The sequence below is a fragment of the Mobula birostris genome, chromosome 5 (genome assembly GCF_030028105.1).
Source record: "Mobula birostris isolate sMobBir1 chromosome 5, sMobBir1.hap1, whole genome shotgun sequence".
Lineage (NCBI taxonomy): Eukaryota > Metazoa > Chordata > Chondrichthyes > Myliobatiformes > Myliobatidae > Mobula > Mobula birostris.
In genome coordinates, this window is record NC_092374.1 from 199589960 (window position 1) to 199607716 (window position 17757).

The 17757-nt window shown below is 40.4% G+C and overlaps 1 protein-coding gene across 3 annotated transcripts in view; it reads right to left on the reverse strand.

Annotated features, from left to right (window-relative positions):
* Positions 1 to 17757, reverse strand: part of LOC140198249 (butyrophilin subfamily 3 member A1-like) — a 124809-nt gene that overhangs the window by 90592 nt on the left and 16460 nt on the right. For all 3 annotated transcript variants that reach the window (XM_072259305.1, XM_072259304.1, XM_072259303.1), the window contains one exon: positions 10017 to 10364. In XM_072259305.1, coding sequence (XP_072115406.1) covers positions 10017 to 10364 — 348 coding nt within the window. The remainder of the gene's footprint in view (positions 1 to 10016; positions 10365 to 17757) is intronic.

Consider the following 17757-nt stretch of genomic DNA (forward strand, 5'->3'; position numbering starts at 1 on the left):
TTCCCATGACAACAACCCTGTTATGTTTGCACCTTTTAAAAATTTGCCTCCCGATCAGTTCCCCAGCGTCCTTGTTGCTTTTTGGAGAGTCTATAGAATGCTCTGAATAGAGGGATTGCTCCCGTCCTGTTTCAAACTTCCACCCTCACTGATTCAGTAGACAATCCTTCCATGACACCCTCCATTTCTGCAGCTGTGATACTATCTCTAATTAACAATGCCACTCCCCCACCTTGTTTACCACCCCCGCCCCTTTTGAAACATCTAAACATTGGAACATCCAGCAACCATTCTTGCCCCTGTGATAGCCAAGTCTCTGTCTCTGTAATGGCCACAACATTGTAGTTCCATGTACTGACCCACGCTGGAAGCTCATCAGCCTTGTTCCCAATACTTCTGCAATTAGAATAAACACACATTAACCCATCAGACTAACTGCAATTATGCCCCATCCACTGTGTATTCTTCCTCTGTCTATCTGCACATTGCATCTACCTTTACACCAACTACTCCATCATCTGCTTCATCACTACAGTTCCCATTTCCCTGTCAGCCTAGTTTAAACACTCCACAGCCTCTTGTAAACCTGCCCACAAGGTTTTTTGATTCCCCTCGAGTTCAGGTGTAACGAGTCCTTTTTGTGTTGGTCATACCTTCCCAAGGAGGAATCCCCAATGATCCAGAAATCTGCTATACTCCCTCCTTCTATACTCTCTCCTGCTCCAATTCCTCAGCCACATATTCATCTGTCGAATTCTTCTTCTCACCAGTGTATGCCACAGGCAGCAATCCAGAGAAAACTATCCTTGAAGTCCTGTTTTTCAGCTTTCTACCTAGCCCCCTCCTCTCTTCAAGATCTCATTCCCTTTCATATCTATGTTGTTGGAACCAGTATGTACCATAACTTCTGGCTGCTCACTCTCTCCCTTTAATGCTGTGGACCCAGCCCAAGATGTCCCAGACACTGGCACCTGGGAGTCAACAAACCATGTCTTTCTCATCCATAGTGTCTCTTGTCTGTTCTCTTAACTACTGAATCCTATAAGACACTGAAACAGAATTAGGCCATTTGACCTCCCAAGTCTGTTTCGCCATTTGAGTGTGGCTTTTCCATTTCCCTCTCAACCCCATTCTCTTGCCTTCTCTCCGTAGCCTTTCACACCCTGACTTATCAAGAATCTCCCAATCTCTGCTTTAAATATACTCAATGACCTGCTTTCCATAGCCACCTGCAGCAACTAATTCCATAGATTCATCACATTCTGCTAAAGGAATACTTCATCCCCATTCTAAATTGATGTCCTTCTTTTTCGAGGTTGTGCTCTCTGGTCATCCTCTCCACATCCACTCTATCAGGCCTTTCAACAGCCAGTAAGTTTCAATGAGATCTCCACTCATTCTAATTTACAGGAGCCCAGAGCCATCAGACGCCCATCGTATGACAAGCATTTCACTTGAAGAATCATTTTTGTGAACCTTCCGCAAGCCCTCTCCAATGCCAGCACATCCTTTCTTAGATAACGGGTCCAAAACCCCATGAGGCTTTACCAATGCCCTGCTAACACCTCATCATTACATCCTTGCTTTTGTATTCTAGTTCTCTTGAAATGAATGCTAACTTTGCATTTGCCTTCCTCACTGTAGACTCAACCTTCAAGTTAACCTGATAGGAAGCCTGCACGGGGACCTCCAAGTCCCTTTGCACCTCAATTTTTTAAATTTTCTGCACATTCATAAAATAGTCTACTCTTTTATTTCTTCGACCAAAGTGCATGACCATACACTTCCCCACATTGTAATCCACCGGCTGCTGTTTGCCCATTCTCCCAATCTGTCCAAGTTCTTCTGCAGCCTCCCTGCTTCCTCAACATGACCTGCCCCTCCACCTATCTCCTTATCATCTGCAACCTTGAGAGCAAAGCCATCAAGACCACCATCCAAAGCATTGACACACAACACCGACTCCTTCAGAACACAACTAATCACAGGCAGCCAATCAGAAAAGCCCTTACGGGCCTGCTTGAATTTTTTGAGGATGTGACTAAACACATTGATGAAGGTAGAGCTGTAGATGTAGTGTATATGGATTTCAGCAAGGCATTTGATAATGTACCCCATGCAAGGTTTGTTGAGAAAGTACGGAGGCATGGGATCCAAGGGGACGTTGCTTTATGGATCCAGAAATGGCTTGCCCACAGAAGGCAAAGAGTGGTTGTAGATGGTTATATTCTGCATGGAGGTCGGTGACCAGTGGTGTGCCTCAGGGATCTGTGCTGGGACTTCTTCTCTTCCTGATGTTTATAAATGACCTGGATGAGGAAGTGGAGGGATGGGATAGTAAATTTGCTGATGACACAAGGATTGGGGATGTTGTGGATACTGTGGAGGGCTATCAAAGGTTACAGCTGGAGATCGATAGGATGCAAAACTGGGCTGAGAAGTGGCAGATGGAGTTCAACCCAGATAAATGTGAGGTGGTTCATTTTGCTAGGTCAAATATGATGGACGAATATCGTATTAATGGTAAGACCCTTGGCGGTGTGGAGGATCAGAGGGATCTTGCAGTCCGAGTCCATAGAACACCCAAAGGTGCTGTGCAGGTTGACTCTGTGGTTCAGAAGGCATATGGTGTATTGAACTTCATCAACCATGGGATTGAGATTAAGAGCCGAGAGGTAATGTTGCAGCTATATAGGACCCTGGCCAGACCCCACTTGGAGTACTGTGCTCAGTTCTGGTCACCTCGCTACAGGAAGGATCTGGAAACTATACATAGTGTGCAGAGGTGATTTACAAGGATGTTGCCTGGATTGGGGAGCATGCCTTATGAGGATAGGTTGAATGAACTTGGCCTTCTCTCCTTTGAGTGAAGGAGGATGAGAGGTGACCTGATGGAGGTGTATAAGATGATGAGAGGCTTTGATCGTGTAAATAGTCAGAGGCTTTTTCCTCAGGGCTGAAATGGCTAACATGAGAGGGCACAGTTTTAAGGTGCTTGGAAGTAGGCACAGAGGAGATGTCAGGGTTAAGTTTTTTTATGCAGAGGGTGGCGAGTGCATGGAATGGGCTGCCAGCAACAGTTGAAGAGGCAGATACAATAGGGTCTTTTAAGAAACTCCTGGATAGTTACCTGGAGCTTCAGAAATTAGTGAGCTAATGGTAACCCTAGGTAATTTCTAAAGTAAGTGCATGTTCGACACAGCATTGTGGGCCGAAGGGCCTGTATTGTGCTGTAGGTTTTCTATGTTCCTACTTATTTTAGAACCCGCAAGTGTAGTCCATCAGGTCCAAGGGAGTGATCTACCATCAGACCTTTCATGTTCCCAACGCACCTTCTCCCTCGTAATGACAATTTCACTCACTTCTGTCCCTGACAGTCTCAAACATCCAGCATATTGCTAGGGTCTTCCACAGTGAAGACTGATGCAAAATCCTTCTTCAGTTCATCCATCATTTCCCTTTCCCTCAATACTCCCTCTCCAGAGTCATTTTACAGCAGGCTAATATCTACTCTCACCTCTCTTTTACTCATTATATATCTGAAGCAACCTTTGGTGTCATCTGATATGACTGGCTCACTTACCTTCATATTCCAACTTTTTATTCCTTTCATCTTCTTTAGTTGCTTTCTGTTGGTTTTTTTAAAAAAAACTGTCCAGTTCTGGTTGCCTCACTGTAGGAAGGATGTGGAAGCATTGGAAAGAGTACAGAGGAGATTTACCAGGATGCTGCCTGGTTTAGAGAGTATGCATTATGATCAGAGATTAAGGGAGCTAGGGTTTTACTCTTTGGAGAGAAGGAGGATGAGAGGAGACATGATAGAGGTGTACAAGATAATAAGAGGAATAGATAGAGTGGATAGCCAGCGCCTCTTCCCCAGGGCACCACTGCTCAATACAAGAGGACATGGCTTTAAGGTAAGGGGTGGGAAGTTCAAGGGGGATATTAGAGGAAGGTTTTTTACTCAGAGAGTGGTTGGTGCGTGGAATGCACTGCCTGAGTCAGTGGTGGAGGCAGATACACTGGTGAAGTTTAAGAGACTACTAGACAGGTATATGGAGGAATTTAAGGTGGGGGGTTATAGGGGAGGTAGGGTTTAAGGGTCGGCACAACATTGTGGGCTGAAGGGCCTGTACTATTCTATGTTCTGAGTTCTATGTTTTAACTCTACCCACATTGATTCTACTTCTTCAGATCCTATATCACCTTTTACTAAGGATTTGATTTCATTTTTTAATCAGCAGAGCCACACCATCCCTTCTGCCTCCCTGCCTTTCCTTTCAATACCATGTGAATCCGTGGATAAGTTGCCCACTATAATCTTCTTTCAGCTACGACTCAGTGATGCCCACAATGTCATACCTGCCAATCTCTAACTGAGCTACAAGATCATTTACTTTATTTCATATACTGCATGCATTCGGATATAACTCCATCTGTCCTGTATTCATAATCCGTTTCGATTTCATCCCCCGTTACACTGCAACTCACTGCACTGACTGAAATATTGCCCTATTATCTGTCTGTCCTTCCTGGAATTTTATTACACACCGCCTTTGCTTGTATAGCAACTGCACCATCCTCAGCCCTAATCCCCGATCACGACTGTACTCATCCTCTACCCCCTTCCCTTCTGAGTCCCAGAACCAGACTCAGTGCCAGAGCCCTGGTCACTGTGTCTTTCCCCAGTAGGTCATTCCCCCGTCAGCATTCAGAGTGGTATACTAGTTATTGAGGGGAGTGGTTCACCAATTGAGTAGAAAAGACAGCAGCTCGGGGCAGATTGGAGCTTTGAGCCGCACGGTGCAATCAGTATTCGGGATTGATTGACAAAGAGAAACTAAAGTAAGGCTGGGGAAAGTGGAGCAGCCATTGTTGCAATGACCGTGGAGAGGACAGAGATAGAATTGGGATTTTGATGCTTCAGCTCTTCGAGGCTTCACTGAGGAGAGGCATGAGTGAGAGAAAACGAAAAGCTGTAGGTAATTATTTCCCCACAGTTTATTATTGTTTTTCTTTCTTTATATTTGTTCTGATAGAACACCTGGGATGCCAGGCAGGATAGCTGAATGTTCCACCTACAGGATGCAGAAAGACAGGGAGCCCTGCAGTGTCCCTGACGACTACAACTACGAGAAGTGCATCCAGCTGTTGATTCTAACACTTCGTGTTAAGGAGTTGGAGTTGGAGCTGGAACTGAATGAACTCTGGATCATTTGGGAGACTGAGGGGGTGATAGATTGGATAATTAGAGAGGTAGTTACAACCAAGGTGCGGCACAGGAGACTGGGTGACAGTCAAGAAGGGGAAAGGGGTTAAAAAGCCAGTACAAGAGTACCCCTGCGGCCATCCACCACAACAACAGGTACTTTGGTTACTGTGCCGAGTGCTGACCTCGCAGAGGAAAGTCACAGCAGTTAGGTTTCTGGCACTGAGTCTGGCCTTTAACTCAGAAGAGAAGGTGTGGGGCGGGGCAGCAGTCGAAGAGGCAAGCTGTGGTGATAGGGGATACGTTACTTAGGAGAATGGAAAAGAGGTTCTGTGGAAGAAAACAAAATTCCTGGATGGTATGTTGCATCCCGGGTGCCAAGCTCCAGGACATCTTGGATCGAGTCCTCAGCATTCCAAACTGGGATGGCCAACAGCCAGAGGATGTGGTCAATGTAGGTACCAATGGCATAGGTAGGAAGAGTGACACTGTTCTGCAAAGTGAGTTCAGGGAGTTAAGTGCCAAGTTAAAGGGCCGGGCGTCCAGGGTTATGATCTCAGGATTGCTACCCATGCCAAATGCTATTGAGAACAAAAATAGGAAGATTACACCCTTTAACATTTGGCTAAGGAGTTGGTGCAGGAGGAAAGGCACAAGATGTTTCTTAAATCAAAGTTTTGACTACAGGAGATGGGTTGCTATGTTGAAGTTGTATTATTTGGAGTAACGTGTACAGTTTTGGTCACCCACCGACAGGAAAGATGTAAATAAGTTTGAAAGAGTACAGAGAAAATTTACAAGAATGTTGCTGGGTCTGGAGGATCTCAGTTACAAGGAAAGATTGAATGGGTTAGGACTTTATTCCTTGTAAAGCAGAAGATTGAGAGGAGATTTGACAGTGGTGTACAACATTATGAGGGGCATAGATAGAGTAAATGCATGCAGTCTTTTCCATTGAGGTTGGGTGGGACGACAACCAGAGTTCATGAGTTAAGGGTGAAAGGTGAAATGTTTAATGGGCTCATGAGAGCAAACTACTTCACTCAGAGGTTTGTGAGAGTGTGGAACAAGCTGCCAACACAAGCAGAGCGTGCAAGGTCAATTTCAATGTTGAAGAGAAGTTTGGTTAGGTACTGTACATGGTTGGCAGGGGGGTGGAGGGCCATGGTCCCAGTGCAAGTCATTGGGGGTAGGCAATTTAAATGGTCCAGCATGGACTACATGGGCCAAAGGGCCTGTTTCTGTGTTGGACTTTTCTGTGACTCGGTGACTAAGGTTTGAGAAGAAACTGAAGAGTTGTGAACAAAGCCTGGTCCTTCATGCAAACTAGAATCTCTTCCACTGATTCTGCCTACACTTTCCACTGGGTTGGGAAAGCAGCCGATATAATCACAGACCCCACCCACCCTTGTCATTCTCTCTTTTCCTCTCTCCCATTGAGCAGAATATACAAAGCCCCGAGAGCACGAACCACCAGACTCGAGGACAGTTTCTATGCCATGGTTATCAAGCTCCTGAATGGACATCTCACTCACTGAGATATGAACACTTGTAGCCCCAGTCTAACTCAATGCTGCCCTCACACCTTATTGTCTAATTGTGTAATTACTTGCACTGTACTTTCTCTGCAACAACAGCACTATATTCCACATTAGAACATAGAATAGTACAGCACAGTACAGGACCTTCGGCCCATAATGTCGTGCCGACCCTCAAACCCTGCCTCCCATATAAGCCACCCACCTTAAATTCCTCCATATACATGTCTAGTAATCTCTTAAACTTCACTAGTGTATCTGCCTCCACCACTGACTCAGGCAGTGCATTCCACGCACCAACCACTCCTCTAATATCCCCCTTGAACTTCCCACCCCTTACCTTAAAGCCATGTCCTCTTGTATTGAGCAGTGGTGCCCTGGGGAAGAGGTGCTGTCTATCCACTCTATCTATTCCTCTTATTATCTTGTACACCTCTATCATGTCTCCTCTCATCCTCCTTCTTTCCAAAGAGTAAAGCCCCAGCTCCCTTAATCTCTGATCATAATGCGTACTCTCTAAACCAGGCAGCATTCTGGTAAATCTCCTCTGTACCCTTTCCAATGCTTCCACATCTTTCCTATAGTGAGGTGACCAGAACTGGACACAGTACTCCAAGTGTGGCCTAACCAGAGTTTTGTAGAGCTGCATCATTACATCACGACTCTTAAACTCTATCCCTCGACTTATGAAAGCTAATACCCCATGAGCTTTCTTAACTACCTTATCCACCTGTGAGGCAACTTTCAGGGATCTGTGGACATGTATCCCCAGATCCCTCTGCTCCACCACACTACCAAGTATCCTGCCATTTACTTTGTACTCTGCCTTGGAGTTTGTCCTTCCAAAGTGTACCACCTCACACTTTTCCGGGTTGAACTCCATCTGCCACTTCTCAGCCCACTTCTGCATCCTATCAATGTCTCTCTGCAATCTTCGACAATCCTCTACACTATCTACAACATCACCAACCTTTGTGTCGTCTGCAAACTTGCCAAACCACCCTTCTACCCCCACATCCAGGTCGTTAATAAAAATCACGAAAAGTAGAGGTCCCAGAACAGATCCTTGTGGGACACCACTAGTCACAATCCTCCAATCTGAATGTACTCCTTCCACCACGACCCTCTGCCTTCTGCAGACACGCCAATTCTGAATCCACCTGGCCAAACTTCCCTGGATCCCATGCCTTCTGACTTTCTGAATAAGCCTACCATGTGGATCCTTGTCAAATGCCTTACTAAAATCCATATAGATCACATCCACTGCACTAACCTCATCTATGTGCCTGGTCACCTCCTCAAAGAACTCTATCAGGCTTGTCAGACTTCCCACTACAGACGTAAGGCTCACTGGTCTATAATTACCCAGACTATCCCTACTACCTTTTTTGAACAATTCCCGTGGACAACGAGGACATAAAGATCCTAGCCAGAGGCTCAGCAATCTCTTCCCTCGCCTCATGGAGCAGCCTGGGGAACATTCCGTCAGGCCCCGGGGACTTATCCGTCCTAATGTATTTTAACAACTCCAACACCTCCTCTTCCTTAATATCAACATGCTCCAGAACATCAACCTCACTCGTATTGTCCTCACCATCATCAAGTTCCCTCTCATTGGTGAATACCGAAGAGAAGTATTCATTTAGAACCTCACTCACTTCCACAGCCTCCAGGAACATCTTTCCACCTTTATCTCTAATCGGTCCTACCTTCACTCCTGTCATCCTTTTGTTCTTCACATAATTGAAGAATGCCTTGGGGTTTTCCTTTACCCTACTTGCCAAGCCCTTCTCATGCCCTCTCTTGCTCTTCTCAGCCCCTTCTTAAGCTCCTTTCTTGCTTCCCTATATTCCTCAATAGACCCATCTGATCCTTGCTTCCTAAACCTCATGTATGCTGCCTTCTTCCACCTCACTTGTCACCCATGGTTCCTTCACCCTACCATTCTTTATCTTCCTCACCGGGACAAATTTATCCCTAACATCCTGCAAGAGATCTCAAAACGTCGACCACATGTCCATCGTACATTTCCCTGCAAAAACATCATCCCAATTCACATCCGCAAGTTCTAGCCTTATAGCCTCATAATTTGCCCTTCCCCAATTAAAGATTTTCCTGTTCTCTCTGATTCTGTGCTTTTCCATGATAACGCTAAAGGCCGGGGAGCAGTGGTCACTGTCCCCCAGATGCTCACCCACTGAGAGATCTGTGACCTGACAGTTCATTACCAAGTACTAGATCTAGTATGGTATTCCCCCTGGTCGGCCTGTCCACATACTGTGACAGGAATCCGTCCTGGACACACTTAGCAAACTCTGCCCCATCTAAACCCTTGGAACTAATCAGGTGCAAATCAATATTAGGGAAGTTAAAATCACCCATGATAACAACCCTGTTAGTTTTGCACCTTTCCAAAATCTGCCTCCCAATCTGCTCCTCTGTATCTCTGCTGCTACCAGGGGGTCTATAGAATAACCCCAATAGAGTAACTGCTCTGTTACTGTTCCTGACTTCTACCCATACTGACTCAAAAGAGGATCCTGCTACATTACCCACCCTTTCTGTAGCTGTAATAGTATCCCTGACCAGTAATGCCACTCCTCCTCCCCTTTTTCCGCCTTCTCTATCCCTTCTAAAGCACTGAAATCCAGGAATATTGAAAATCCATTCCTGCCCTGGTGCCAGCCAAGTCTCTGTAATGGCCACTACATCATAATTCCATGTATGTACTCAAGTTCTCAGTTCATCACCTTTGTTCCTGATGCTTCTTGCATTGAGGTACACACACTTCAGCCCTTCTACCTTACTGTCTTTACACCATTTATTCTGCTTCTCTTTCCTCAAAGCCTCTCAATATGTTAGATCTGGCTTTACTCCACACACTTCTTTCACTGCTCTATCGCTCTGGGTCCCATCCCCCTTGCAAATTAGTTTAAACCCTCCCGAACCATACTAGCAAACCTACCTGCAAGGATATTGCTCCCCCTCGAGTTCAGGTGCAACCCATCCAATCTGTACAGATCCCACCTTCCCCAAAAGAGATCCCAATGATCCAAAAATCTAAACCGCTGCCCCCTGCACCAACTCCTCAGCCACGCATTCAACTGCCATCTCCTCCAATTCTTACCATCTCTGTCACATAGCACTGGCAGCAAACATTGTTTTTGTTTTACTATCTCAATATACTTGTGTACGAAATGATCTATCTGGATGGCCTGCAATACAAAAGCTTCCTTCTATACCTTGGTACAAATGTCAATAATACTCACTGAGAACATGCAGTTCAACTGTAGCTTGTTTGAAGTCAGTTCTGTCTTCAACTGAACATGTATATCGCCCTTCATCATCTGGCCTTACGTTCTTTATTCTGAGGGAAACGTTTCCTTTGGTAATTTCATCTTTAAACAGTTCTGTCCTTCCTCTGTAATCCTGGTGTTGGGTGAGGGGATCATCTTGTCCATGTCTGTACACGTGGATGGGTGAGCTGAGACCTGATTTCAGCCACTGCACTGCCATGTTGCTGGCAGAGGTTGGTGGGAGCAGCTCACATTCCAGTACAACATCTTCACCTGTGATTGCTACAGAAGGCTCATTCGGTGTAAGTAGGATAAAATCACCTGGAGAGAAATAATTGATAAGACAAGGAACCCATATTGTACATTGATGAGGAACTTGTTACCCGATATACAGATCGAGTACAACACAACCAGGGCTATGAACCCAAATGAAAAAAATCTCAACAATTATTAATGATTTTGTTTACATACCATCAAATTGAAATGGGTAAGTTAGTAGCTGGTTTTAACACACGTTTGCATATAAATTTACTGCAGATTATAATAACAATTTTAAAAAGTATTGGTTCTGCTCCTGCTTCTACCCCACTCCCTCTAACCATCAAAATAGTTTGGCATCCCACAGAGCACCGGGGTGGAAAATAACATCCCACAGTCACTCCACCACAACCCACCCAACAAGCATGAAGAAAGAGATGGTGGGTAATGGTGTGGGCGGAACTCAGCATGGAAATCTGTCTGTGAAATCCAGCCAGGCGGAAGTTGGACAGACAAACCTAAATTACAACAAAAAATTTGGTGAGGAAATTCCAAGTGCTCATAGACCAAAATTTGAGGGCTGAGGTAGCAACTTTTAATGACATTGGCCAGTTGACATTTATTTTTTTTTAAATAAACTGCAAAAAGCTGAGGCTCCATCACTACTCCCAATCAAACATCACTCCTGGCATCTTGAGGCTCCATCACTACTCCCAATCAAACATGATGACACAAAGGTTGGAGGTGTTGTGGATAGTGTGGAGGGCTGTCAGAGGTTACAGTGGGACATCAATAGGATACAAAACTGGGCTGAGAAGTGGAAGATGCAGTTTTACCCAGATTAGTGTGAGGTGGGTCATTTTGTTTGGTTAAATATGACAGCAGAATATAGTATTAATGGTATGACTATTGGCAGTGTGGAGGATCAGAGGGATCTTGGGGTCCCCGTCCATAAGACACTCAAAGCTGCTGTGCAGGATGACTGTGTGGTTAAGAAGGCATATGGTGCATTGGCCTTCATCAACTGTGGGATTGAGTTTAAGAGCTGAGAGGTAATGTTACAGCTATATAGGACCCTGGTCAGACTCCACTTGGAGTACTGTGCTCAGTTCTGGTCACCTCACTACAGGAAGGATGTGGAAACTATCGAAAGGGTGCAGAGGAGATTTATAAGGATGTTGCCTGGATTTGGGAGCAAGCCTAATGAGAATAGGTTGTGTGAACCTGGCCCTTTGTCCTTGGAACAACAGAGGATGAGAGGTGACCCGACAGAGGTGTGTAAGATGATGAGAGCCATTGATCACGTAGATAGTCAGCGGCTTTTTCCCAGGTCTGAAATGGCGAACACAAGAGGACACAGGTTTAAGGTGCTTGGAAGGAGGTACAGAGGAGATGTCAGGGGTAAGTTTTTAACACAGAGAGTGGTGAGTGTGTGGAATGGGCTGCCGGCAATGGTGGTGGAGGCTGATACGATAGGGTCTTTTAAGAGACTCCTGGATAAGTACATGGAGCTTAAGAAAATAGAGGGCTATAGGTAGCCCCTGTTAATTTCTAAAGTATGTTCAGCACAGCATCGTGGGCTGAAGGTCCTGTATTCTGCTGTATGTTTTCTATGTTTCTATCACTCTTGGCATCATGCCAAAGAGAAACAAAACTCCAATGCAGAAACTAGCCTACTTAACAAACATTTTTCATCATATGAACTAGTTGAACAAGTTTCTGAATTTCCTGGAGAAAACGTTTTGACTTCAAATGACAAGATTCTTGGATTTAAAAGGATACTGAATCTTTGAAAAAATCATGTTGCAAAAGGAAATATTGAAAAGGAAATATTGAATAGTGAGGAAGGGTATCAGAAAGTCTTGACTCTTATTGAAAACCACCTGGAAGAACTGCAGAACAAAACTGAACAGTATTTTTCCTCCCTTTCAACTCAAGTGTATGACTGGTTGAGGGAACCTTTCTCTGAATCTTCTGCTCAGCCTGAGAGCCTGACTTTGAGAGAAGAGGAAGAAGTTTGTGAGCTGTACTCTGATCATGCACTCAGGATTAGATTTAATGACCTGCCTCCGGACAAGTTCTGGATTTCTGTTGAAGAAGAGTATCCTGCCATTCATCTGAAAGCAATGAACATTTTGCTGCAGTTTTGAGCTTCTTACACATGTGAGCAAGCTTTTTCTTGCTGAACAAGCAAAAAGAGCAAGGATAAAATTCAGTTGAATTTGAAATCCATGTGTGCTTATCTCAAGTTCGACCCAGTATTGAGAAATATATTTTGTTTGCCTTATGAGTTTCTAAAATTTATGGAAGGGAAAGAAAGAGATTCATTTCCAGAAAGGTAAGCTAAGCTTAACTCTCTGTTTTCTTATCAAGGTCAGCTAAAAATTCATTCTCTACTCAAAAGAGCACTGACAATTATTTTTGAATTATGATATCATTTCATTTTTAATATCTTTTTATTGATATAATCTTCTATAGCTATAAAGAAGTCCAACATATTAGAATATGTAATTAATAAAGCTGAAAAAACTTATATATGCTAATGAAAAAAAATTTTATGTAAGAAAAAGAAGGAAAAAAAGAGAACCCCAACTAACTGAAAAAAACACTAACTACAAAGCGAAAAAAAAGAAAAAAACACCATTAGGAACCAACTCCCGAAGCAATATGTCTTACAATCATTTATATTTATATATAAAGGAAGAAAAAGAAAACAACAACCACCAATACTTGGGAAAACCACTGAATTAGTGTACGAGCAGAGGTATCCTTCCACTTCAGTAAAATAGCCCTTCTTGCCAACAATGTAACGAATGCAATTACATGTTGGTTGGAAAATGAAATACCCTGAATATGATGCAGAACTATTTCAAATAGAACGGTCAATGTATTAGATTGTAAATTAATTTTCAACATTTTACAGATTGTAGAAAATAAAGATTTCCAAAAAGATTTCAATGAGCACATGACCAAAACATACGTGACAAAGTAGCTACTTCATTTTTGCACCTATCACAATAATTATCGATATAAGGAAATATTTTGGATAGCCTCTGCTTTGTTAAGTAATAACAGGTGAACAATTTTAAATTGAATTAAATAATGATTGGCACATATTGAAGAAGAATTAACCATTTTCAGAACTCACAACCAATCTTCATTAACAAAAGTCATATTAAGTTCTCTCTCCCAATCTTGTTTAACCTTTAGTGAGAGGTTACCTTTTTGTAGTAAAAAAAATTATAAATTCTACCAATGGAATCTCTTACTAAAGGATTCATATTCAAAATAGTATCCTACATACCAGATTCTTGCATATATGGAAACGTAGAAACATATTTTTGTAAAAAATGTCTAACCTGAAAATATTGCAAGAAATATGTATGAGAGAGAGAATATTTGCTAATTAACTCTTCAAACTTCATCAATTGACTATCACTAAATAAATCTGCAAAAGAACAGATCCTCTTATTTTTCCATAAAAGAAAAATAGGATCAGTATTTGAAGGTTTAAGTAGCAAATTTCGAAATACAGGGCTAGACAATTTAAATTGTCTAAAATTAAAAGAGTTGTGAAACTGAAACCAAATCTGGAAGGACTGTTTAATAACAGGGTAGAGATTTAAATTGGAAATTTTAGCATGTTGTAAAGGTAATGGAGCTTCTATTAATGAAGTTAAATAAAATTGATTAATAGCTTTAAATTCCAAATCAATCCAAGCTGGTTTCTGGCTCTTACCGAGCCAATATAACCAAAAACATAGTTGTCGAATATTAACAGCCCCTAATAATACAATCTAAAATTAGGTAGCGTGAGTCCACCATCATTTTTGGATTTTTGTAAATGAAACTTGTTAACTCTTGTTTTTTTAATATTCCAAATAAAAGAAGAAATATTAGAATCAATTTGATCAAAAATTTTTTAGTAAGAAAAATAGGTATATTTTGAAAAATACATAAAAATCTAGGTAAAATCATCATTTTCACAGCATGAATACGACCTATTAAAGAAAGTGTAAGTGGGTTCCATCCAGAAAATAATTGTTTCATAGAGTCCAATAAGGGAACTACATTAGCATTATAAAGATCCTTATATTTTTTGTAATGATAATACCCAAATATTTAAAAGAATTCACAATTCTAAATGGAATATCATTATATATAAAAACAGGAACATTTAAAGGGAACAATTCACTTTTATTTAAATTAAGTTTATATCCTGAAAATTTTCTAAAATCATTTAATAATTCCAAAAGATTAGGAATAGTTTCTTCAGGATTCGAGATATAATCCAGAAGATCATCTGCATAAAGAGAGATCTTATGTATGGTCCCATTTATAGAGATACCATGAATGTTTTAGCTTCACGAATTGTTATAGCCAAAGGCTGAGTATGAGATTAAATGATAAAGGACTTAATGGACACCCTTGTCGAGTACATCGTGAAAGTGAAAAAAAGGAGACCTGAGATCATTAGTAATAACGGTAGTGATAGGGTTCTTATAGATCATTTGAATCCACTTATTAAAATTATTACCAAAGCCAAATTTCTCTAATACATTAAACAAATAAGTCCATTCAACTGTATCAAATATCTTTTCTGCATCCAGAGAAATAACACATTGGGGAGTTTTGGATAATGGTGAATATATGATGCTCATCAATCTTTGAATATTAGAAAAAGAATAACGGCCTCTAATAAAGCCTGTTTGATCCATAGAGATAGTTTTAGATAAAATGTTTTCCAAACGGTTAGTCATTACCTTAGAAAGAATTTTAGCATCTACATTTAATAGCAAAATAGGTCTATAAGATGAGCATTCAGCAGGATCTTTATCTTTCTTAAGGATTAAGGAAACAGAAGCTTCATAAAATGAAGTAGGTAAATTACCTTTCTCAAAAGATTCATGAAATATTTCCAAAAGGTATGGAGAAAGTAATTTTTCAATTTTTTTGTAAAATCCTACTGAATAACCATCGAGTCCAGGAGCTTTACCTGATTGCATTGACCATATTGCTTTCTGAATTTCATGCTCAACAATTGGAGCATCAAGGGTCTGTTGATCTTCAGCAGTAATTTGAGGAAATTTAATCTTATATAAAAAAAGCCTTCATTTTGGAGGGATCTGCAGGAAACTGAGATTTATAAAGATCGGAATAAAAATCCTGAAAAATATTATTAATGTCTTCATAATTACTTACTACATCTCCATTATTTTTATGAATCTTTAAAATTTGTCTTTTAGCTTTAGCAGCCCTTAATTGGGAAGCTAAAAGCCTATTATTTTTATCCCCCAAAATATAAAACTGTCTTTTTAATTTAGGCAAATGTCCTTCAATAGGATAAGTTAATAATACATTATATTGCGATTGTAATTCCACTGTTCTTGTAAACAAATCAATATTTGGAAAGATTGTGTTGATATTATCTAATTCTTTAATTTGTTTAGCAATTTTATCTAATTCCATTCTTGTCTGTTTCTTTAACTTAGCTAAATAAGAAGTAATCTGACCACATAAATAAGCTTTCAACATATCCCAAGTTACTAACTTTGAGATGTTTCCTGTATTGTTAAAGAGAAAGCTCTTTTATTTGAGTTTCAATAAATTCAACAAAATCTGAACTTTGTTACAAAAGTTCTGGAAATCGCCAAGGTGGTCTTGTAGAAACAACATCTTTCAAATCAAATATTAAATTTAAAGGAGCATGATCAGAAATAACAATTGCATCATATTCACATTTCTGAACATTAAATAAAAGTCGAGGGTCAGCTATAAAATAGTAGATTCTCGAATATTTATTATGAACATGTGAAAAAAAGAAATATTCTCTATCAGTAGGATGCATATGTCTCCAGACTTCAATTAAACCATAATCAATTTAAAAGGAATTAATAAGTGATACAGAGCGATTAGGGAGCTGATGTCTAGATGATGATTTATCTAATAGGGGATTTAAGCAAGTATTAAAATCTCCACCCATTAATAACATATATTCATTTATATCAGGTAATAGAATAAAAATATCTTTAAAAAATGAAGGATCATCAGGTTTGATCCATATATATTAACCAAAACCATTTTCTTATTGTAAATTGTTCCTTTAACAATTAAAAATCTACCATTAATACAGTATCAGATATACTATCCTCTTGATTAAAGGGAATATTAGAATCAATAAAAATGGAAACACCCCTAATTTTACTTCGAGAGTTTGCGTGAATCTGAGGGTCCTTCCAAAATTTTAAAAATCGATTTTTATCACATAACCTGACATGCGTCTCTTGTGCAAAAGTCATATCAGGTTGGAATCGATTAATAATTTTAAATGTTTTCTTACGCTTAATAGGATGACTCCAACCACAGACATTCCAACTTAAAACATTTAACTGTTTAAATAACATCATGAAACTTTATACCTAAAGAAAATAATTAAACGCATGTCAGGATAAGGTAGTCGTGAATGGCGGTGTTAAGTAACAATGATAACAATTATAACAATTTGCATACGCTCCGGAATTCCATAATGGGAATAAAAAATAGAAATAAAAAAAAGAAAAAACCCAACCAACCTACAAAGCCCAGAAATAAGTCGATATCAATCAACGCAAGCCCCAAGGAATGCATAAGAAGCAATTCAGAACTCCACCTGCCTAAATGAAAGGTACAGATGAAAAAAGGTAATCTGTCTCCCTCTCCGGAGTATACAACTCATTACAGTCGACATACAACCCATTACAATTAAATTAGAAAAAAAGTTAACAGAAACGACCTTCAATTTCGAAAATAACCTTCATAACATTAGATAAGAAAAAACACATCCAAAACAAATTCTTGAAATATCTGCAAAGAGAAAACATCGCTATCTTTAATTTATTACATCTATCTATACAACGTAAAAAAAAACTGAATAGTGAGTTAAAAGTTCTTAATAAAAACATACAAAGCAAAAAAAAACAATTAATTCATAGAAGTAGAAAACAGAAAGAAATTCTAAATGGTTTAAAATTTCTACAGTCTTCCAACAGATCCCATAAGATAGCTTCTAAAATTAAAACTATCCAATCCAGTCTATTTCAAAGATAAAGGTACTTTTTAATACCAAGACTTTCTGTACTTCTCAATTCTTCCAATCTCATCTTTCCTTATATCGCGAAACGATCAGATAATTATAAGTCTTTTAAACTTCAGGCTTCAGACTCATCCAGGAGAGAATTAATAAAACACAATGCATCAGCTGGTTCCTCAAAGATATGAACCCTAGAGTCTTTAGCGGAAAGCCTTAACTTAGCCGGATACAGAAGGAAGGGATGCATTTGTTTTTGAAAGGCCATTCGCATTGCGGCCGCGAATCCAGAACATTTCTGGATAATTTCACGCGGAAAATCTTGAAAGAAATGAATCTCTGAGCCTTGAAATTTAAACAGTCTTTGTTTTCTTGCCAGTTTAATAATAT